General features: G+C 36.3%; 1 protein-coding gene across 1 annotated transcript in view; it reads right to left on the reverse strand.

Annotated features, from left to right (window-relative positions):
• The window catches only part of CTNNA3 (catenin alpha 3), a 767102-nt gene that overhangs the window by 272869 nt on the left and 470148 nt on the right, over positions 1-24085 (reverse strand). Inside the window, exon 10 of the mRNA XM_026672790.2 lies at positions 8769-8861. Within this exon, the coding sequence (XP_026528575.2) occupies positions 8769-8861 (93 nt within the window). The remainder of the gene's footprint in view (positions 1-8768; positions 8862-24085) is intronic.

Genomic DNA, 24085 nt, shown 5'->3' on the forward strand with positions numbered 1-24085 from the left:
CCCTCCCTGTCCCACCCACTCACTCCTTACCTGGCATGTGTACCATTCAACTTGCCTGCATTGTGCCTTCACCTAATTTTTGGTAAGTTGCTATTTTTCCTTTTTTTCCCCCCCGACCATCAGCTGTTCCGACCATCAGCTGTTCCAGGAGATTTAGATTAGCTAGAAAACAGGAAATTGTTGAGAATCCTGCTTTCTAGCTAATCTAAAAGCAGAGTTAACCTTCCTGAAGCTTCTATTTTTCAGTCCAAACTCAGAAAGCAGATTGCAGAGTGGTAGATCTCTGAGTGAATCTGTGATTCTGGGAGCAACTCAATCTGCCTGCCCACTTTGCCTGATTTTGGGTAAAAGTTGCTCTTTTTTCATAAAAAAATCAACATTTACATAAACATTTACAATATTTACATACAAGCCACACCCAGCCAGTCATGTGACTATCAAGCCACACCCAATCACCAAGCCACGCCCAGCCAGTCACATGACCAAGCCACACTGACAAATTAGGCCATGCCCACAGAACCGGTTGTTAAGAAATTTGAATCCCGCCCCTGGTTCAGACTCAAGAAAAAATGCAGAGGAGAGAAGCAAAGATGATTAGGGGACTGGAGACTAAAATATACAATGAACAGTTGAGGAACTAAAATTGTCTAATCTAAGGACATGGGTGACAAGATAGCAATCTTCCAATATTTGAGGTTTATCACAAAGATGAGGAGATTGTCATATTTTCCAAAGCATCTGAGGGCCAGACAAGAAGTAATGGATGGAAATTTATCAAAGAGAGAATTAGACCTAAGCAGAAATTCCCTGACAATGAGAACTATTACAGATAGTCCTCAACTTACGACCACAATAGAGCCCAAAATGTATGTTGCTAAGTGAGAAATTTGTTAAGTGAGCTTTGCCCCATTTTACAATGTTTCTTGCCACATTTGTTAAGTAAACCACTGCAGTTGTTAAGTTAGTAACATAGTTGTTAAGTGAATCTGGCTTCCCTGTTGACTTTTTTGTCAGAAGGTTGTAAAAAGGGATCACGTTACCACAGGATGCTTCAACCATCATAAATATGAATCAGTTGAATTTTGATTACATGACCATGGGGATGCTGCAACAGTCTTAAGTGTGAAAAATGGTCTTAAGTTACTTTTTTCAGTGCTGTTGTAACTTCAAATGGTCACTGAATGAACCGTTGTAAGTCAAGGACTACCTGTATTCAGTGGAACAGCTTGTCTTCAGAAGTTGTGGGTGCTCCATCACTGGAGGTTTTTAAGAAGAGATTGGACAACCTTTTATTGGAATAATATAGGATTTCTCCTGCTTAAGCAGGGGATTGGACTAGAAGACCACTAAGATCTTTGCATCAAAACCTTTGCTAAACCAATACTTGAATACAGCTCTGCTGTCTGGAATCCACACTGTATATCAGATATTAATACAACTGGGCGAGTCCAGGAGTATTTTACCGGAAGACTACTACATTCCTCTGTTTGAAACAGAATACTCTACACCAGTGATCCCCAACCTTTTTTATGCCGCGGCCCGGTACCAGTATCAGCTGGGCACCGCGGCCCGGTACCGGCATCAGCTGGGCGCTGCCATCTTTTTTTGATGAAAAACAAAATGGCTTTCTACCCGGAAAAGCTCACCGGAAGCACTGGCGCCGCCATCTTTTTTGATGAAAAAGTGCTTCCGGTGAGCTTTTCCGGGTAGAAAGCTCACCGGAAGCACTTTTTCATCAAAAAAAGATGGCGGCGCCCAGCAAACCAGCGGCCCGGTAGGACTTGTTCCACGGACCGGTACCGGTCCCCGGACCGGTGGTTGGGGACCCCTGCTCTACACCACCAGACTTGAGATTCTAGGCTTAGACAACCTTGAACTACGCCAGCTAAGATAGGATTTAAGCATAGTACATAAAATATCTTACCAGCTAATGAATATTTCAGCTTTAACCACAACAACACAAGAGCACACGACAGATATAAACTAAATGTAAACCACTCCAAACTCGATTGCAGGAACTACGATTTCAGCAACAAAGTGGTCAATGTCTGGAACTCACTACCTGATTCTGTTGTCACCTGCTCAAACCCCCACTCCTTTACCCTCAAACTAACCTCTATTGACCTCACCCCATTCCTACGAGGTCTGTAAGGGGCGTGCATAAGCACACAATCATGTCTACCATCCCTGTCCTATTGTCCCCAATTATTAGTTCCTATTTCTTGTATTTAAACTTATGTTTATTCTTATTTCTATTGTATTGTAAGCTTTTGACCAAATAAATAAATAAATATCAATAAATAAAGATCCCCTCTAGGTTGACATATTACAGTTACTGTTATCTTCTGGTTCCATGAACAAATAATGCTTCAGGAACTGTGCATCAGAAAGGAAATTAAACATTTTTTTTTCCTACAAGCGTAAGTCTGCAGCAACCACACAGAAATAGCATTAAAGCATTTTCCCTGCTTTTTCAAAATGTCATTATCATTTTAACAACACTAATCTCAATTTAATGATATGTACCTTTAATTAATACCCTTATTGGATGGCTGGAAATGGCACTTAAGAAAATGTTGACATTGTTAGAGAAATAACATCTGCTTTGCCAGGTTGAAGGCAGATGGCGAGCTCATTGACTCCTTCTTTTACCCAATTTCTGTGTCCTTGTTCAATGCTCAGTGTTTGTAGAAAATACTGTTAAGTAGGAAAGGCAGTGGCTCTCTGTATGTAACACATAGTCCATGTGTTAATAGATTCAAGGTGGACAGAACCAGTAAACATTTCAATTAGTTGATGAATAAGATTTACAGTTTTTAAGGGGATCATTTAGAGAGAAAAAATCCAAGTCTATATCAGACATCTGTGGAGAGAAAGCAAATAATATATAGAGAAAAATTGAAGGGTTTTCAACTGCAATCCATAGTACAATAAACGTGTTTTAAAAGACTCAATACTGCTCTAGTCTCAAAATTAGCCTTAGAAGCAGAGTTTTCTCTGTGGCTTTGCTTAATGAGAGTAAACAGAACAAACCAATTATTACCTATGCAAAACCTGTTACAGATTAATCCATGAAAAATAGACAATACCAATATGCATTTTTAACACGGGTTTTCATGTATTATTCAATTCTGTAATTCTATCATGTGAATAAGCTACAAGTTGGAAAGTCGCATTTATATTATCCCTTTAACATACAAGTAGTTGGTGTACAGCTTTTCTTACTATATTTTTAGCAACTCATTATATATATTTATGCTTTTAAAAATATAACACTAACATGAAGTTTCATTTTTTTCAAGGTACAAACTAATTGTTGTCTTCAGTCATTTCCAAAGACAAGATTTATTTTCCAGGATGCATCTTTCCAAATATATCCCCTTTTGAAGTATATTTTTATGCAGAAAATTTTGTTTACTGTTGCCCACTTTCTCCTCCAACTGAATCAGCTGGTGTCAATATATGTAAGTATCAGAGATGGGTATGGATTTAAAAAAAGGGTATGGATTAAAAAAAAGTCAAGATGCCAGCTGTGATGGTGTGATTGAAGCTCTGCTTGATTTTTATGTGTGTGAGAAATGAAGGCTATTGTGTAGTGGGCTTCAGTAGGCAAGAAGTAGACCAGCATAGATACAACGGCATTTATTGGCTCAAAACTGGAACTGAGGAACAGCAGGCAAATGCCTGTAATTTATGGACCCACAAGGCCTTAACCAATCATAATACTTTAAAAAAATCCGCCCAAATATGAATGTTCTAAATTTCCCACCAAAACAGTTGGAGTTAACAGTTAGGGTCATCTAAAGGTTAGTTTCACTTTTAGCAGGGCTTAACACAACTATATATATTCAATACATAACAAAGGCCACAGAGGAGAAGCTGATGTGAAGGACTAGAGTGAAGCAGCAGCTTCCCAGAAAGGAGGCAGCACAGCCTGGAGATGGATAGGAGGCAGAAAAAAAGAATTTGGATAGCCAATCCAGGGCTATTTCCAGAGGTGGTATTCAGCAGGTTCTGACCAGTTCTGGAGAATCGATAGTGGAAATTTTGAGTAGTTCAGAGAACCAGCAAATATCATCTCTGACTGGAGATTTTACAGTATCCTTCCCCTGCCATGCCCACCAAACCACACCCACAGAACTGGTAATAATAATAAAAAAATGAATCCCACCACTGGCTATTTCTCAAGGTATATCCATTAGGCTGAGGGTAATAAGGGTTTAGTCTGGCAAGATTCTGTCTGTTATGTGTTAGCAAATAAAGAACTAAACTTTGGCTGAACTGTTCCATATGAATCTGACAATGTGTGTCGTGCACCATTCTGGCTGCCATCTTGCCTTTTTTAAATCTAACCCTGCAACCACTCTGGTAAGTATTAAAATGAATGGTAGGTATCTAGAAAAGATAAGAATTTCTATATATGAGTAAATATATGAGTGATCTACAAGGACAATCATAAATCATCCGAGATAAATTTTTAGTTTTCAGAAACCAAACAGGGAGTGAATAGCATGCAAATTGATAATAAAATGGCACTAACTAAGTGTAAAGTTACATTTGGATTATAGTAAATCTGCTCAATGAAAAATTTCCAACTATCTCACACATGCCTTCAGCATTTTACACATTTATTGGCTACTGTACAACTTTTTAATGTGTTTTTTGAAACAATAAATAATAGTTCTATTCAGACAGAGGTTATCTTTGTCAAGTTGCTTTTGTAATCTAAAAAGGCAAAGTATGCTTCTGAAAAGTATTGTGATTAATATTTTTAATTGTCATATAATATTAGATTAGTGTTAAAATATAATTATAGCATATAGAGCTCACCTGCATTGAGGCAGGAGTACATTAAGAAAAATATTACTATGGAGAAATATGTCTCTTTAGTTTACTTTATTGTCATTGCACTTTGTACAACAAAATTAAATACCATCTTCAGTATACATTATGACTATGAAAATAAACACAAACCCACATCCTTCACATTCTATACAGTAGAATTCAATAGAGTTATTGCCCTGGGATAGAAGCTGTTTTTCAACCTATTTGTCCTTGTTTTTATTATCCTGTACCATCTGCCAGATGGTAATAGTTCAAAAAAAGGGTGCCCAGGATGAGTTGGATCTTTGAGAATGTTTTAAATTTTCTTAAGGCAGTGGGAGCTATAAAGCCCTTCCAAAGAGGGGAGAGGGCAACCAATGATCTTCTGGGCAATGATGTTAACCCTCTGGAGTGCAGTCCTATCTGCCACTGTGCAATTGACAAACCATACAGAGATGCAGTATGTTAAAATGTTCTCTATGGTGCCGCGGTAGAAGGTCACTAACAGTTTTTCATTCAGTTGTTGTTTTCTGAGAAGTCTCAGGTAGTATAATCTTTGCTGGGCCCTTTTGACCAGGGCTGCAATGTGAGCACCCCAGGTCAGGTCCTCTTTTAGGGTAACACTCAGAAACTTAAAACTGGCCACTTGCTCCACTCGGTCTCCATTGATAAGCAAGGGCTAGATGTCTGATCTGTTCCTTCTATAAGCTTGGTCTTATTGGTGTTGAAGACCAAGTTATTGTCTCCACACCACAAAAGCAACCAGTCCACCTCATCTCAGTAGGCAGACTTACCACCACCTCCGGAGATGAGCCCCACCACTGTTGTATCATCTGCAAATTTAGTAATAATATTACTAGCGTGAGTGGGAATGCAGTCATGCACAGTCATGTATTTTCAAACAATATACCACCTGGATGTCTTAAAATTGTAGTGGAAGTGAAAGTCCTAGGTCAAAGATACCTGCTTAGACACAGGTGGTGGCCAACTGGCAAGTTTAATTAGGAATCAATTAAATGTCCATTACATACCTTTTCAAATATGTGTCCCCTGCAGGATGTTCTCTGCCCTGCACAGGCGCAGGTTGTTGGGGATGGGCCTCTGTTGTCTCCATCTCAAACTGAAGTGCAAATGGTTCCTGTAGTTTATAATCAATTTGAGATCCCCATCAACCTACACCTGCATTCAACAGTGAAGGGACACAGGGCAGAAAACAACCTGCAGAAAACACAGCTCCACAACACAGTCCCTTTCAGCAGTCCCAAGAAGGCTCCACACCTTGTTGCACTACGCAGGTGACCCTGAGAACACAGACAAACTTCCAAGTGGCCTCAATGACTCTCTAAAAGATTGCAAATGGCCAGCTGTCTGCAAAGAATATAAATCCTTCCATTCCCCACCATCCAGTCAGAGCTGAAGAAGCTTCTTGGATGAGAAGTGAAATGTCTTCAAAGAAAAACAAGAAAGTCCTGTTGCCTCTTGAAAAAGCAGCTTTGGGACAACCATGACCTGGATGACTGAGAATTTCCATCGACAAAATATAATGAAAGATAATGTAGGACAAAATCAAGAACAAGAGATACACACTGAAATCAAACGAACAATGTGAGATTCACAAACTAGGCACTCTGTTCATTACAGAAGGTGAATGGGGACATAAACAGGCTATCAGAAGCAGCCTATAACAAACCTTTCCCCATTAGTTTGCAATAAAGCAATAAAATATCCTTAAACAATATATTTGGGTCACTGGTTTTTTAATTGATATAAATCTCAACTTGCACCAATTGAAGTATTTTCCAACTGAAATATACCAGCTTCCTGTCATTTATCTATCACCACCATGACATTCCTTAGGGCTTTCACTCTGGCCAGGCTGGATGCATTAACTTCTGTCTTCCTACTAGGACAAATTCCCCATCATCAACATACAGTATATGTCCTGGTGGGTATAAATCAATGGGGATTTTGAGCCACATATTTCCACACTAATATCTCTACGGTGGTTTGTAACCAGTTATACCCTCCACAACCATGTTTGAATGAACAGCCTTCCCATCAATCATTGCATGAGATTATTCACAGGCCAAGACACGAAACAGTGAAGTTCTCATGCCTTAAAATATGGATATGTTGATGCACTAAATTGTGTTCCAATGTTTTAGTCTTATAAACAACAACAATCACTATCGTGGTTCATATAAAAAGAAAAGTATTATTTGATTTAATCAATCTAGGGCAAAGAGGATACAGAAATAAGAAATTTCCCATTGAATGAAGACAATGCTTCCAAATTTATTTAAATGTTTGAATGTTCTTTTCAAATTGGTCCACCTCTGAATCATGCTTTGTACCAGGAGTCTTGGCAACTCTTCATTATTATATTAATGATAGCTGCAAAGATAGTTTGATAACAGATATTACATATACTCACTGATAAACCAAGAATATTAAGTTCCAAAATACATGGCAAAATTGGGTTTGACTTTTCTGCAAACCAGAGCTCAGATTTTTAAATCTTAATATCGCACGATTTTATAAATGATGACAACTGTTTGCAGTTTCCTGCCTGTGATTCAATGGTTGCTTGTCCATGGGTGACACCTTTTTAATAATATTTTGGTTGAAATTTCAAAGGTCAGCTTATATCTGCAGATGGGCTGTGTTTATCAATAGTGGAACTGAAGCCTCATTCCTATGCCAATTTTACCTGGGAGTAAGCTTTGTGTCATTTATGTTCATATAAATATGCATACCACTTGCTGTGGCTAACAATTTCTAATCTTCAAAGTTTCATACTTAGACAAAATTCCAGATGGCCTCTACGTGTCAATAAAGGTTCATCCAATTCTAACTCTTTGGCGCCATCTAACAATCAAATTGTGCAGCCCAGATATGCCTTCCTAGGCCATACAGTGGAAGTCAGCCTTGCTGTTTGTATAATTTATTTATATAAAAACCATTTATAGAACTGCACGTTTAAAAAAACTCTGGCTGGCAAATAGCCAATAAAGTGGTTTAAAACAATATAAAATGGTATAAAAGCCAATAGCGATAAAAAAATAAAATCAGAAAATCTGATGTTGCAGCCTTTTTTGATGCACTCTCATTCTCATCCCAATCTGGCCTTGCATTACCCCAACACCTGGGGGAAGAAGAGCCAGGTTTTAAGTGATGTCTGGAAGGATGAAAGGTCAGGGACCTATAGGATCCTAGGGGTGAGGGTGTTCCATAGGGCAGGAGCAGCAATGGGAAAGGCATGCTTCCAAAGACACACAAGATGGCCGTATCTGAGGGAATGGACCTGGAGTGGGATGGGCAGGTGTCCTCTGCCCTATGGGATGCAGAGGTGAACTCAGGGAGATTGAAAAGCTTGAAAAGTTATAATCAGAACCTTGACTGGCACCCAGAATAACACATAATATAGAAAGAAGGCAAAGTGCCTCTGTATTATATGCACAATTGTATGCATGTAAGCTCCTGATTAGTTTGATGGAGCTCAAGGGTGGAGCCAGCAAAGAGATCCTGATCCTCTCTTCCATTTTATCTAAAAAAAAAAAAGCAATTTCAGCCCTGAATAATGAAGCTACGGCAAGGGAAACTCTGAGAGGTTTATTTAAGTGCTAATAAATTATACCGTCAAGACTTTTGTTTAAAGGGGATATATATTCTGATCAATAGAGGAAAAGATTGCAGCTCAAATGAACAGGACTTGGCAGCTGAAAGTGTGATCTAAAGCAGACTAAATCTTTCTTAGTTTAAGCCACATAGTATCCTTCAAAACACAGAGAGAGAATTGTGTGTGGGGGGGTGGGGGGGGAGAATCACACAAGACTGCATATGAATCCTATTCTCAAACTGCAAATAGCACAAGGACTATTGTGTGGATGAAAAATCATTCTGTGCACTTATGTATTTACACGTAGTAAAAAGAGAAATCATACCTGAGGGCACAAGGTCTCCAAATGATTGGCTGCTGTTTGGACAATGTTAATTCCTTCTTCATTTGTTGATACCGAGCAAGCGAGATTAGCCACCTAAACAAGGGCAAGGAAAAACACTATTAGTAAATTTTGATACAATCACAGAAAACCTTCCATGATCTTTTGTCCTCTGATTGCTTGGATTATAATCAAGGCCCTTGGTACCAGACTGATTTGGTGAGATGCATTTTATAAGGAGTAGTCGTCCCTTAATGACTGCCTTGGTTAGTGGCCATTCAAAGTTACAACAGCATTGAAAAAATAAAGTTACAACTGGTCCTTGGGCTTATAATCACCATGGTGTCCCCATTTAAGTGAATCTTAAATACAGCAGTATTAATTGGGAATGTTACATATAATTTTAAAAGACAGCTCCTGTAAGAAAAACCACCAGCCACTTTTTAATTAAGAATCCATTCAAGTTGTCACAGAAGAACTTGTTATCATGAAAAAAGCTCACTGCAGTCTAATAGTGAAATCACCTTATCACAAGATTTGTAATCTGTAAATCTGGACTGATGATCCCAGAAACCTTTTATGCTCTTTGTTGTCTTCCTTTTTTTTTTTTTTTTTGGTAAACACTGTAGAATGTTGTATCTGAACAGGATATCTGTTGTACTGCCAGTGAGAAGTGTTGCATGCAAAGTCTAGTGAAGAATTATGTTATATTCTTCCAGTACTTTATTGTACTCTCCTTAGGTTGAAAAACCTTTGTCTCAATAAAGACTGTCAACTTCTATTGAATAAAATCCTTTCGGTTTATTAAAAACTGTTAAGATAATTTGCTGAAAAGGGTAAAGAAAGAAATGGCAACAGTGAACAGGATCTGCCAAATGTAATTATAGCTTCAAAACATCTGCAGTTTCATATTGGTAGCATCTTCTCTTATTGTTATAATCTGATTCAATATCGCAGGCATACCCATTCCCTTCTGTCACTAATGATACTATTAGAGACACAATCAAAAAGTAAAATGCTCAATTACTTGCATATGCAACATTTAGAACATGCAAATCTAAAATGTATTGTGAGATCATTGACTCATTTAAAAATGTAACCATTGAAAATATTCTTTATTCTAATTGGAAAATATCTGAACTATTATCAATGAAATCATAGTTGAATACAACTAAGCAAATACAAGTACCATCAAGATTATTTAAATAGGAAGCAAAGATACCTGAATATGTTTTAAATATAAAAAGAAACAAATAAGTACAGGCATATCAACTATATTTTTTGTTATCACATACAGTTTCGTTATTCTACTCACTTCTTGGAATGAATTTGTAAAAAGAAAATTTTAGAAGTAAATATCAGAGAGATAATAAGGATGTGAATAGCAATCAGTGCAAATTGTTGGCTTATCCTTAGGAGCAGCAAATAGTAACAATTAGGCAGTGGATGTAAATAAAGTAATAAAGCACAACCATAATGATGTGGGAAAATACCCAAACAAAGCTGAATACCATACATGTAAGTACCCACAAAAACTTAAGAAAACAAAGTAATGGTATGCACACTGTCTTGGTCAGATACTTTTCCCTCATAAAGAGAAATGTGTCCCAAATGTGATCCCTCTGCAGATGATACCGGACTGATCTCACACAAACACTCTAAAAACAAAAGAACAAAAAAAGGAAGAAGAATACAGTAAACAAAATTCTACAAATATGCTGATAAACAACAAGCTATTCTCTCCCCAACATTTAAAGAATGTATTATATCAGAAGTGGTATTCAGCAGGTTCTGATCAGTTCTGGAGAACCAGTAGTGAAAATGTTGAGTCGTCGGAAAACCGGCAAATACCACCTCTGACTGGAGATTTTACGGTATCTTTGCCCTGCCACGCCCACCAAACCATGCCCATAGAACCAGTAGTAAAAAAATATTGAATCTCACCACTGTATCATATACTGGAAAAATCAACTAGTCCAAATAGGAAAGTCTTTGGGAACAACAAATATTGGATGTTTATGATTTTTTAAGGGATAGGGGAGTTGATTCCTTCAATGATGCCTTTGACAAGCCACTGCCAGTTAACAGTAAACAATGATGGACTGCATAAATATAGGGACTATGGCAGAGTAAGATGGCTTGATCTATTACACAAACTGGGAAGGTCAAAATTTTGTAGCTTTAATAACTTAAAAATTAGAAATCTCATTTATATGGAAATATCCTCTTAACTTGCCACAGACATTCCAAAACATCATTATTGTATTATTGTTATGCTGCTGTCTTAGATATGCTAGAATTCATTTGCAATTTTTTAAAATCTCTTTTCTTTAAATAACTTTAGAATAGCTTAGAGAATGTTTTAAAATATGAGGAAAGAGCAATTCAAGGAACTGAAATTATTTCCTTATAATACATCAAAAATAAGTAATTAAGTGCCATGTGCATAGTACATCTTCTTCATCATCATTTTATGGTGTTGCTTGAATAATTGCTAGATTCCTCGGTCAAAATCAAATTTCCAAAGAATATTAGTCAGTGAAGCAATTATTTGTACTTTTTCTTTATGTTGTATTATGAGGAGGAGGGGGAGGAGATGATTATAATGAACAATAGCTACCTCTAGTTCTGAAGCTACAAATAGTTCATCAATACTCATGCAGGTTGCATGCTATTAACAGTCCCTGTTTCCCACAGCATTCTTTCCACTGAAGCATTCAAAAAGTGTCTCTGTACGATGAAAGTACAAAAGTATCAGGAATATAGGTTAAGAAATAAGATAAGAATGTAATCAAAGAAAAATAGAATAAGTTAAGATATGAATAAAAATGGATAAAATAAATGTGAAAAATATAAGAATATCTGTGAAAATTTATAGAAAATGGGAAATGTAATGATATGATAAGAAATTGAATATATAAGATAGATATGTAATTATGGTCATGTTTATATGGAAATGTAAAAACCTGGAATCACACTGTTCACTAAAAGAGATGTTTGTAAAAGATAAAAAAATAAAAAAACTTTTTGAGAAAAAAAAGTGCCTCTGTACAAAATATAAGAGATAAGTAGTTAAAGACAGGTAGAGATGTTCAATCAGGTCCTGAGCTAAGTAGAGTTTTATAACTCCAAACCAGCACTTTGAATGGATCCAGAAACCTACTGGAAGTTACAGAGGCTATAATGGGCCTCTGGAATACACTCTTATACATCATACCATTTTCTTCTCTCCAACTGTCTTCAACACTTCAAAATTCTTGCTACACTGAGAGATTCTCAAATTAAATCCTGCTGAAAGCAAGTGAAAATTTATTGAGTTCCATGAGTGCTGAGATGGTTTTTATTATATATTCTATTGAAATGACCAAAGCAAGATGTGTATTTCCATAGATTTCACTAAAATAAAGTAAAATAGTGGATTTACCTGACTGATATTTAAGTGGTTGGATTTACACAACCAAGGGGGGAACAATGGACTCTAGTGAGAGCAGAACAATAAGCCCACAAGTACTGGGGAAAAAAGTAGGGCTTTAAAGGCTTTAAAGACAGAGTTTTTAGAAACTCTGTTTCAAATTAAATATTTTTTTTCAATCAATCAGAATAGATCTGGAAGGGGTCTTAGCGGTCTTCTTGTTCAACCCCTTGTTCAAGCAGTGGGGTATATCCAAGGTGAGATAAGCAGGTGGACAATCCTGGAATGGGACAAAGCAGGAAGCATTTTCATAGCCTGAGTTCAATATCCCCATCACTTGGTGATGTTAAGGAAACATTTGATCTGCTCATGAAGAAGCTTGTTCACAACCTGCTACTTCTGTTTATCAGTCCAGACACACTAGACTCCACAAGAAAACTAGAACCAGGCTTTATTGAGATATGATGTAGTAATGAAATATTGAAGTCTGATTGTGATTTTCCTTCCTTCTCCTTTGTACCTCATTGAGTTAAAGAGGAGCCACGTTGATTCTCTTCCCAACAACTATCCCTTTCCCAAAGCTTTTTTTTTAAAAAAACAAGTTTTATTTTTCAAGACAAACAATACATAAATACACATAAACACAAAACATAAAAGTATAAAAAATCTCTTTTCTGAAAGTTGCTTAGTCCCGGGTTAAAACTCTTGGTACAGACAAAAGTTCAATTTCATATTCATTTTATATACCATTTCATATCTTCTTAACATTTTCAATTTTCTATATAACTTCTCCTCTCCTTTAAATTTTCTCAATTTTATTTCATTTTTATTTTTTTATCTCCTCTCAATTCATATCATAATATTTATTATTCTTTGTCTGTTCTATTCCAGCCAATCATTTATTTTTCTTCTTTAAAAAAAAAGAAGTACTTCTCCTATACACTATATGGAGTATGATGCCTTTGTCTTTTTCCCCTATATTTATAGTACTTAATATAAAATACATAACCTACATTGGGATTCTGTCTGGTACATTCTAAAATTATACTATATTATCAAAAATAATACAAATCTATTCATTAATATTGATATTCATTCATATCTTAGATATTTAACTCATTACTTTTCAATTAAATCACATGCTTTTATGAGAGCCCTATTTTTCAAAATTATCCCCCCCCCCCCCACATCACATATTATAGCTCAATATTTCATTGAAATGTTCCTCCTTCTTCTACTTCAAATCTCATTTCACAAAAGGTTTGCTAATATACCATCTTCTAATTATTAATATTAACAATCATTTATATCTTAAACATTTTATCCATTTCAATTGAATGTCATGCCTTTGTGGGAACACTTATGCTTTCCACGATTATTACCCCCCCCCCCCCACATCACAATCTTGGATCATATTTCATTACAATACTCCCTTTTTCTTAACAAAAATTTCACTTGTTTATGTTAAATATTTTATCACATTTTAAACTACATATTATTTCTAATTTTCTATAATTACTTCTAAATACAGATATAAAAATGCAATCTTATGTACCTTCTAGAATCCCATTAACAATAAGACTTATCCATTATCTCTGAAAAACTTTTGCTTCTTAATATCTTGCTCCCCACCATCCTTTCTCCCTTGCTTCTTCTTCTCCTTGTCCTCTTTAACCCCTTGTCTCCCCACCTCCCTTTTATTCTGCTTTCCCCCTTTCTGTTGTTTCTTAACATAATGTCCCTTTTCCACCTTATTCTTCTCTTTTTGGGCTGTTTTTCCAGATCTTAAAGACCTCCGCTTTTTCCCTTCTCCAATCAAAGTCCTTTTCTCATCAAAGATGGCTTCTCCTTCTTCTTTATCCCCATCATCCTCATTCTGCTTCACATAAATATAAACCGCCATTTCTAAGTATTGGAAAATAGTGCCAAGTCCATCTTCACCTCCTTGTTTTTCTCTTTCAAATTTTTGATATATAAGTTCCAATTTATCCATAGATGATGCCATTGTGTAGAGAAAAAGTTTTTCCAAACAACCACCCAGATGATTTAATCAGAAATAATTTCCAAAGGTTCCAAAATCACCAAACAATCCAAACAGACTGTTTCTTTTAGATACCTTCTTCTTCTTGACTTTCTCTTTCTGGGGTTAAAGTAATCACAAATCCTTTTCAAATATATTTTTTGGAAGTTTTTAAACTCTTTGCAATTCTAGGTAATCTTCTCCTTATTTTCAAATTTTGCTCAGATTTTTTTTCACTCTCCCTTCCCACTCACAGCCAAAAAGATTTTTTTTTCCGGTGTCACTTTAGGAAGGAGAGTCGAACAAAGAAAAAAAAAAAACTTTTCCCTTTAGGGTATTCGCAGCTTGTAACTCTCGCAAGGAACAATAGATACTTAACAGCTTTCAAGGTTCCAAATAACTTTCTCCCGTCTTGTCCCAGCCAGAAGCAACTTTCACTTCTCTTTCAGCTCTCTCCCTCCTGCTCTTGCTTACCCGGCTGCAGCTTTCTTCGTGGCGGCCATTGCTGACCGCCGTTCCTCCGCCTCGGGAAAAGGGAGTTTAGTCGGCTGGGGAGGGGGTTTGCGGCACCCCCAAACCCCTTGCCGGATCCCCCCTATCTTCCGCTGCCTCTACAGGGCAGCTGTATCCCCCAGATCCAAATGGATCGGGGGAACCTTGGCAGTGAACGCAGCAGGGATCGCACAGTGGCAAATCCCTGCCACCACCGAAAGCTAGCAAACCGGAAGGCCCCTTTCCCAAAGCTTAAGGAACGTTTCTGCACATTTTGTTTGTGTAACAATTTCTGATATTTGCCCCAAGGCCATCTCTACAACTATGGGACTAATTTCCAGTTATATAACCCAGAGCTTTGTGGACAATATGCTGAATGTGGATCCAGATCCATGTGGCATCAAACATGATACTCCACTTTTCTGAAGCCTGTCTGATGTATCGGCTTCATCTCTGATTCTATATGAAGGATTGCCAAGAAGAAGAAAAACAAAACCTTGCTCATTCCTATTCAAGGTGTCTGATGTCCTCTGTCATCACTCTGTGATCTAGGACAGGGGTCTCAAACCTTGACAACTTTAAGACTTGTGGATTTCAACTCCCAGAAGACCACAAGTCTTAAAGTTGCCAAGGTTGGAGACCCCTGATCTAAGAAGCAAAAAAAAAAAAAATCATGTATCTCCAATGACTGAGTGTATACTGTGTACTTTAAAAAGGAATAATAGGTAACTTTAGGTTATATTTTATCTCATTTGAGAGAAGGTAGCATCTTGGGAAAGGCTGAGTTAACAATTAGAGGCATTCGTTTGAAAACCTGGAGCTATTCCCAGGAAGAATTCCTCTGAGAATAGAAGGAACACTGCCAAGCTTGATAAGTGTAAAATTTTGCCCTGTGCCATATAAAACAAGAAGAAATTCACTAAATTGCAGTGGGATTATAACAATGCTGGTGACCCTGGTGTTTACATGACATCAAATGAAGCATGCGTTTCACAACTGGTGTCCTTTTCCTAGGAGATTCCTTTCCAAGGAGATCAGCCGGAAATATAGGTGCTAAGATAAATGGTTGCTAATATAATGTATATGATGAAAGAGATCAAATCTCAACAACATAATAACTAACATTTATGAATCTTCCTGGATTTGCTTAAGCAGTATTACAATTAACAGAACAAAAATAAATCTCACTGTTTATGCCTTTTGCAAAGCAAAGCAATAAACTGATAGAACTGGATAATATACTATAAATTAATGTTTCTCAGCCTTGATCATTTTAAGATGGGTGAAATTCAACTCCCAGAATTCTCCAACCTGGCTCCACAAATGTTCAAGTAGCCAAGGTTGAGAGACATTTCTATAAATGGTTTGCAGTCACCCTCTTGACATTTGGATATCCACCGAACTCTCCCACCTCATAGGCATCCTGGCTGAGGACATTTATTTATTTACATTGAAACCTTTAGCAGATCACTGTTGATCACCAATCATCTAAATTAACTTTTAATAATTATATGATCTCTATCTTCACATGATATAAGTGCATGTTATTGCTGCTGTGCATGATGAGTATAATTGAGTTGGAATGTAGCTAGAAGTTTAGCATGCAAAGATCCCTTACTGTTTTTACTGTAACACACTTATGGTTTTTTTTTTTTTTTTTCATTGTTCTCTTCTATAGCAAAGGTTGCGACCAGGTAATCAAAATTCTGACTTCTTTTTTTATGCACATTGATTTTTTTAAAACTTTTTTCTGCAAAACCTTTTGCAAACAGACCTTTCTGAATGTTTTAAAAATGTCAAATTAATGCTAATACCAAAGCAAAAAATTGTAATCCAAACAGGTCCAAATACCTCCAAAGACAATAGCATGGAAATCTGTTTCAATATGAGCTATTATGAATTCATTAATGATCTTATGGCAGCTAGCAAAATCTCTTTCTCTCTCATCTGTCTGCCTCTATCTATCTATCTATCTATCTATCTATCTATCTATCTATCTATCTATCTATCTATCTATTCATACGGCTGTCCAATGCATATTACAACATCAGACAAAAAACATATCAGGTCTGAGGGCATTCTCTTTTCCACCCAAAGAAACCCCTTATGGTAATTGTATGGTTCACTGATGTTCTCTTTGTGATAATTTTTATTATTATAAATATTGTCTATATGCAAGGTACTACTTCTCTTCAGCTAAAGTTCAGAATAAACAACAGCAATAAACTCCAATTTTCATTCCCCCCCGATATTAGATTGTTTGCAGTATTATCCACAAGCAGAGTGATTCATCACCTCCCCAGCATTCCCTTTCATGTGATGAAAAAATAGATCAAAACATCTTTCAGAAGTTTAATGAAATAGTCACCCTATGGCTATCATCAGCGCATTTCTACTTGCTTCACTATAGACATCTCTGGATTTCCTTTCTGATTCAGATCTCCAGCCTCATAGTTAAGCCAAGCCTGAAAAATTGCAGAACTTCACATTTGGAAGATGTTTGGGTTCAGAGTGAAAAAGCACCTAAAGCTCATCCTTCCAAATGAAATATGAGGAACGAGTGAAGAAAAACACTTCAGATGCTTATGTCTAGACAAGGATTATCAATTTTATTAAATTTGCTTCCTATTGCATAGGTTCTGTGAGAACTTATTTTGTCATGTTAATATAAATAAGAATGTTTTACCGATATCAAAACTGATGATGTTTCCAGAGAGGATAAAAATGAGAAAATACGATGAAGTTTTAGAGAAGTAAACTGTGTGGCCATATAGCAATATACTCATATATTATTACTCCCAAAATTTAAAAAAAAACATAATTTAAGGCAGGCGTGGAATTCTATCAGTTCGCACCTATTCGCTAGAACCAGTTGTTAACATTATAAGCAGTTCGGAGAACCAGTTGTTAGAAGAAATTACTGGCCTAATCCTGTAAGGAAGGCAGGAAGGAAACATTCTGGTGTTGCTTACAGAAACTGCCTCTCCGTTAACCCTTATTACATTCTTGGCAGGACTAGACTTCCTGTCTCAGGAACATCTCTGGAGTTTTTTCCCCTCCTTTGCTGGAACTTTGCTTGTGTGGAGTGCCCATTCAAAGTTACAATGGCACTGAAAAAAGTGACTTATGACCATTTTTCACACTTACGACAGTTGCAGCATCCCCACAATCATGAGAGGCCAGGTGAGGAGATGTGTGCCTCGATGTGAGTGATATTGAGTTGGCCATGCCCAGCCAATAACATGACCACCAAGCCATGCCCACCAACTAAGCCACGCCCACAGAACCGATTGTTAAAAAATTTGAATCCCACCCCTGATTTAAGGTATAATAGACACTTCTCCTTATAAATAGTAGTTTTATTTTTCTTTTGAAGTTAGTTATCAAGAAATGAACTACAAAAGAAGGATGTATTTCATTTAGAGCTTTCAAATGCAACAGTACTAAGCTGAGAAAATGCTTTTACCATTTCTCAGAGGCAGAATACAATTGGCAGTGTTAAGAAAATTATATTCCACAACTGTAAAAAAAAATATCTTTATTTCTATTACTTTACAATAGGACACATAAGTAAACAAATAGTTCTCAGTGCACATTATTTAATTGTATATGTGAGTGAGAGTCACTTCAGAAAGTAGTATTTATTGTGAATTTATGCTTTCTGATCATTTATTGCATTACACTGATAAAACTGGATTCTACCATTTTGCAACCCATCTGCCCTAAGGCACCTTCTCAATGGTTTCAGAACACTCTTATTTATATGGAAAGGCTAGAAATGAATACAGTGCAATTGTACAAATTCAGCACTGGGATCAGGGAGCTTACATAACAAATTGTGAAGTGTGAAAACTTTGTTATTATACTGTATATAAAAGTTCAAGTCATTCCTGAATGTATCTAGAAGGCCAATTTAATATAATGAAGATGTACCCCGTAACTGCAGTTTTGATAGGCATTAGCAAAAGTTATTTAGAAATTTCTTTTTCAAAAAAGCTAGATAACAGTGGTATAAGCTTGTACTGTGATGGGTATAGGAGACTGAAATTCTACAGCTGAAAACTGCATAGATCAGGTGAAAGAAAGAAAAAGTGGCACAAATTTCAGTCCATGGTTTTCAACTTGCATTTCCGATTCACAAACTAGAAACTTGATGGGGAGCAGCAGAGTCTGAGAGAAAACACACCTAATTGCCTAATTATAATCACTTTCCTCAGCATGGGGAATAAATTGCATGTCATATAAAATTTGAAAAATATGTCCCGTGTATGAACTGTACACAATTTGTAAAATGTGCTTTTGTTAAGATAACAATGAGAAGTTTGCAGATTTGAAAACTTGATTCATGTATATGCCAAGAAAATTTACTATCTCCTCAAAGTTCTCCTTTTAAAAAAAGACAAATGACTCCTATTCAAGGTCTGGAATAGCAATTAAAAATGATAGTTCACTGCTTAAAGTGGCTGCTATCTCATTTTACCTAATATTAGGTCCAAGACTGAGTTATTTGGAGTTTAAATCAGCCTTAATGGATTGGCTCATATATAGTCCTTTGGAGAAATATTGACTTTAATCTGGTCCAGGTAAGTAATCTGAATTAAGAAATATATATCTTATTTCTTTTATCAGAATTCAAACATATTTTGAAAATGCAAATCATCTGTAAGCTTCAGTAATAAAAATTCAAGAAGCTCAGTGAAAAAAGATGGGCCAAAAACATAATAGACCAGACATCCAGCCCTTGCTTATCAATGGACACCAAGTGGAGCAAGTGGCCAGTTTTAAGTTTCTGGGTGTTACAATAAAAGAGGACCTGACCCCTGGTCAAAAGGGCCCAGCAGAGATTATACAACCTGAGGCTTCTCAGAAAACAACAACTGAATGAGAAACTGCTGGTGACCTTCTACAGCTGCACCATAGAGAGCATTTTAACATACTGCACCTCTGTGTGGTTTGCCAATTGCACAGTGGCAGATAGGAAAGCACTCCAGAGGGTTGACGTCATTGCCCAGAAGATCATTGGTTGCCTTCTCCCCTCTTTGGAAGGGCTTTATAGCTCCCGCTGCCTTAAGAAAGTTCAAAACATTCTCAAAGATCCATCTCATCCTGGGCACCCTTTTTTGAACTATTATCATCTGGCAGACAGTACAGAATAATAAAAACAAGGACAAATAGGCTGAAAAACAGCTTCTATCCCAGGGCAGTAGCTCTTTTGAATTCTGCTATATAGTGCAGTGTTGGTGTGGTGTTGGGGGTTTCTGGTTCAACGTGTGAAGGGTGAAGGATGTGTGTTAGTGTTTATTTTCATGCTCATGGTCATAATGTGCACTGAAGATGGTGTTTGATTTCATTGTTCGAGGTGCAATGACAATAAAGTAAACTAAACTAACATAGATATAGCAATCAGCTTTAGAACTGACATTGAAGATATTAAAATCACTGAATGAGTTTGCTTTTAGGATCAGCTATCAATAGTAAAGAAACCAGCAGCCAATAAATACACCACAGACTAATATTTGACAGAGTAGACATGAAGACCTTGGAAAACATACAGTATGCAGATGTTAGGATATGTCTACACCTACAAAGAATTGTTCAGGCGATGATTTTCCCCATGACATTCTATAGAAGCAAAATTGGACTTTGAAGAAGGAAGCATGAAAGAGTATTAACACTTTTGAACTTTGGTGCTGGAGAAGACTCCTGAGGATACCATGGATAACCAAGAAAATGAACAAATGGATCATTGAAAAAAATGACAAACAAAACTTAAGGCACAAATGACTCAAATTAAAACTCAAATTATCTTACTTTATACACATTACACAAATACCTAGAAGAAGTCCACAATATAGAGAAAGGTGGAAGAAAAAGAAAAAAGAGTGACCAACAGCAAGATGGATGGATTCAATTATAGTGGTGACCCATTGGAAGACATGAAGGGCCAAGTAGGATCAGATCATCTTGGAGGAAATTGATTTATGTGGTTGCTAAGAGAAGCACTGACTTGACAGCACATAATCAGCCAATCAATTAGACATTCTCCTGCAGAAAGGATCTAGCCATTATATGCTTCAATAGTTAATACCATTTAAAATGTAGAAGACAACAATCAATTGCTCCACCAGTCCCCTAATGAGTGGGCATCAAGGGCAAATGGCCACAATAAATGATAACATTGTCACACAAACAGCATGACTTATGCTCTTGTGTCAGACATTAGGACACAAGAACATCATGACAGAATTTCTGTGATGACACCATCATAAACTTGTCATTTTGATGTCACTGTTGTGTTATGGATGTCACCATCTCCTAGAAAAAAGGAAAAAAATTAACCAGCTTTACTGATGGCTAAACATCAGATAAATTTGCATTTTTGCAGTTCTTCCAGGAAAAATGACTAAAGGATTTCTGAATGTATTTTCCAAAGCTTACAAAATAATAACGCTGCAAACAATATCATACACAAAGGCATAGCTCAACCAGTGTTGCCCCATTTTTATGATGAATGTGCTAATTTAGATTCTTTATATTACAATGTAGTACAAGTAGAATTTGTTTGGTTCTTCTGTGTATGTTTAGAAAATAAAGAGTACTTGGAACTTGCTGTATACTTAACTGTTCCTTGTTTATCACTGCAGTATAAAACTAAAATAAAAGTTGCATTAAAATGTGAATGGCAGGCTTTTCACTTTCACTTTTATCCCAAGGCTTCTATTCCTTTTCTTATCAATTGTTGGGCACAGCATCATTCATTATCTCATTTATTTTGTAAGGCTTCACTTATTTTATTTTTACTGTTTATTTCACTATTACTGTTATAGATTAAGCTCTGGAAAATATTGTTAATTTATTTAAGGTATATGTAGACATGTATTCTTGAAATAATCAATTTTAAGAAAGAAAAACATGGAAATTGAAACATGATTTATTTGATAAAAATTGTCAAAGTATCTGGCTTCCATAATAAGGCTGATTTTTTTAAAAAAATATATAAATGGAATATTCAGAATAAAGAAAAAAAGTCATTTTTATATATTAATTTTTCTAATTATTTAGGAACCGATGGCCACCAAATAGGCATCCTAAGTTAGTCGGCAGTGAGCAAATTGATTGTGCTAGTTCACAACCATAATTTCTTGTCATTTATTTCCAGTTGTTGGAGAGATCTATTTCTGTCAAGTCCTCTGAGGAACTTTCCAGAAACATCTTCCTCTCTTAGATTGATCTAGCTAAGATCTTTATAATCTTTTCAAAGATTTCATAACTATGAGCAAAATTCTTGTCCTATCACACATAGTAGCTGTAACTTTATTTTAAGTCTATTGATAACCTGAGATGAATGTTGTAAGTGATGTCCTGCTTTCACCTTTATTTTAATAAACCCAGAATATCTTTCACTTATGGGGACATTCATACTTTTTGCTCAAAAAATCCATTTCCCTCCCAAAATCAGAGCTGTTTCCATGTCCATTTATTTGAGGAATGCTACAAGATTTTTTTTTGTTTTTTTCTAAATCACAAAAAGGGCAATTCTTGAAATGTGAACAGCCAGGAAATCAATAGACATTTCTCCCTTATCTCTGCAGGTAGCATTAAAGCTAGCACCAGTCACAGCAATGAATTCAGCAAGGAATTGTACCTTCATAGCAAGGAATTACAACAAATGTGAGAAGACTAAGAAGCCATTCACTGGAAGAACAGTGTGTAATCCTTTTAGCTTCACTTACGTCAAAGGGTATTTTATCTTCCCTACAAAGGTAAGATGAAACCAAACCTAAGAAAAAAGATGTAGAATAACAAATTGAGCTGCATTCCTGAAAAGGCAATGATTATATTGATCTATAAGAAACCCATCTATGATTTGAGGTACCGGCAGTCTTGGCAGTTCTTTTAGGTGGGGAAGGTTATAAGGCTGGCAAAATGTTCTCTGGTGTCCTTTCAACCAATTCACAGCAACCATTGATGACTATTCTTGACAACTGCCAAGGACTAATGTCAGGTCTTTAAATTCTGAAAAATGCTGCATTATCAGGACTCAGTTGTGGCCAGCAAAGCCTTGTTACCATCCACATGTCTTACCTGCTATTTTCATTTTGATTAATGCCCTAATTGTGTACTCAGAGGGCAGTCAAGGGTAGTTAAATTCCTTCCTGAAAAAGAAAGATCTGGCCATTATAACACAAGCCTCGATCTCATCTAAACTGTATTCCTGCTCATTAGATTTCTTTATGCCTAGATATGATAATTTGGGAGAGTGTTAGGTATCTCATGTAAATATATAACCAAAATATAGTTCTAATGCTATTCAACCAATACTGATGACCAGTCTGTGTGTGGACATAATCCAAATGCTGTTATTACGTCTATTGTGTATGCATTAATTAGCATTTGGATAACTGAAAGCAGAGTTTGTTTCCTATTATTTTCAAGCACTATGGAGTTCCATCCATCCACATATGGATTTCCTTGGCCCAAGTATCCATTTCACTAAGATTTTTTTTCATTTTGCCAAACATAGAATTAATTCAGTTTTATTGATAAATACAACACTTTTTCTGCTTGCTACGTTTGATTTCTATTATTTTTCTATGTGTACTGAAGTCTTCACTGAATTTTAATTTGGAATTACCTTGGGGATCCCTTTAAAGTTTGAAGATGAAACATGACTATTTCAATAAACAAATAAATAATGCAAAAGGACATAGTGGCCATTAATTAAATTAATTTTCTTTCCAGAGATTCCATATGATGTATATTATATTATTTTTTGCATATTTATTTGGTGCTAAAGGGCAGGAATACAATGGAGATTCTTTGGAGAATATTGGCCATCATGTTGATCCCTGTCATGACAAAGAATTCTGATTTGCTGGGAAATATCAAAATACAGCTAATTGGTACAATCTACATTCAAAGTAAGAGAGCCAGTTTGGTATAATGGGCCAGAAATTGGGAGCAAAGCCAGCATGGGCCAGTCCCTCTCTCCCAGCCCTAGGAAGATGGCAATGGCAAATAACTTCTGGAATCTTGCCAAGAAAACTGCAAGGATTAGTCCAGACAGTCATCAGGAATCAACACTGACTCAGAAAGTACCCTCACCTCCAAAATTAAAACTGACTATATATCAGTTTTACATGACACAATAGATGTCCTTCTTAAGAATGCTGCCAATTTTCTAAAGTTTTGGTCTCCAATTGAATATTGCCATCTTGTACAATTCATACTATGGTGCAAAACCAGGTCACCTGATAATTAACTTGAAAGTATTCACAGGTTGCATCAGTTCCATCTTATATAAAACATCTCTTTTTCATTCACCCAATTGATGCTTGCTACAAATCATTATATGCTTCCCTGTTTTCATTACATTCATTTGAAATCATGAAAAGA

Source organism: Notechis scutatus, chromosome 4 (genome assembly GCF_049901735.1).
Source record: "Notechis scutatus isolate UNSWTSFEM ecotype Mainland chromosome 4, rNotScu1.2, whole genome shotgun sequence".
Taxonomy (NCBI): domain Eukaryota; kingdom Metazoa; phylum Chordata; class Lepidosauria; order Squamata; family Elapidae; genus Notechis; species Notechis scutatus.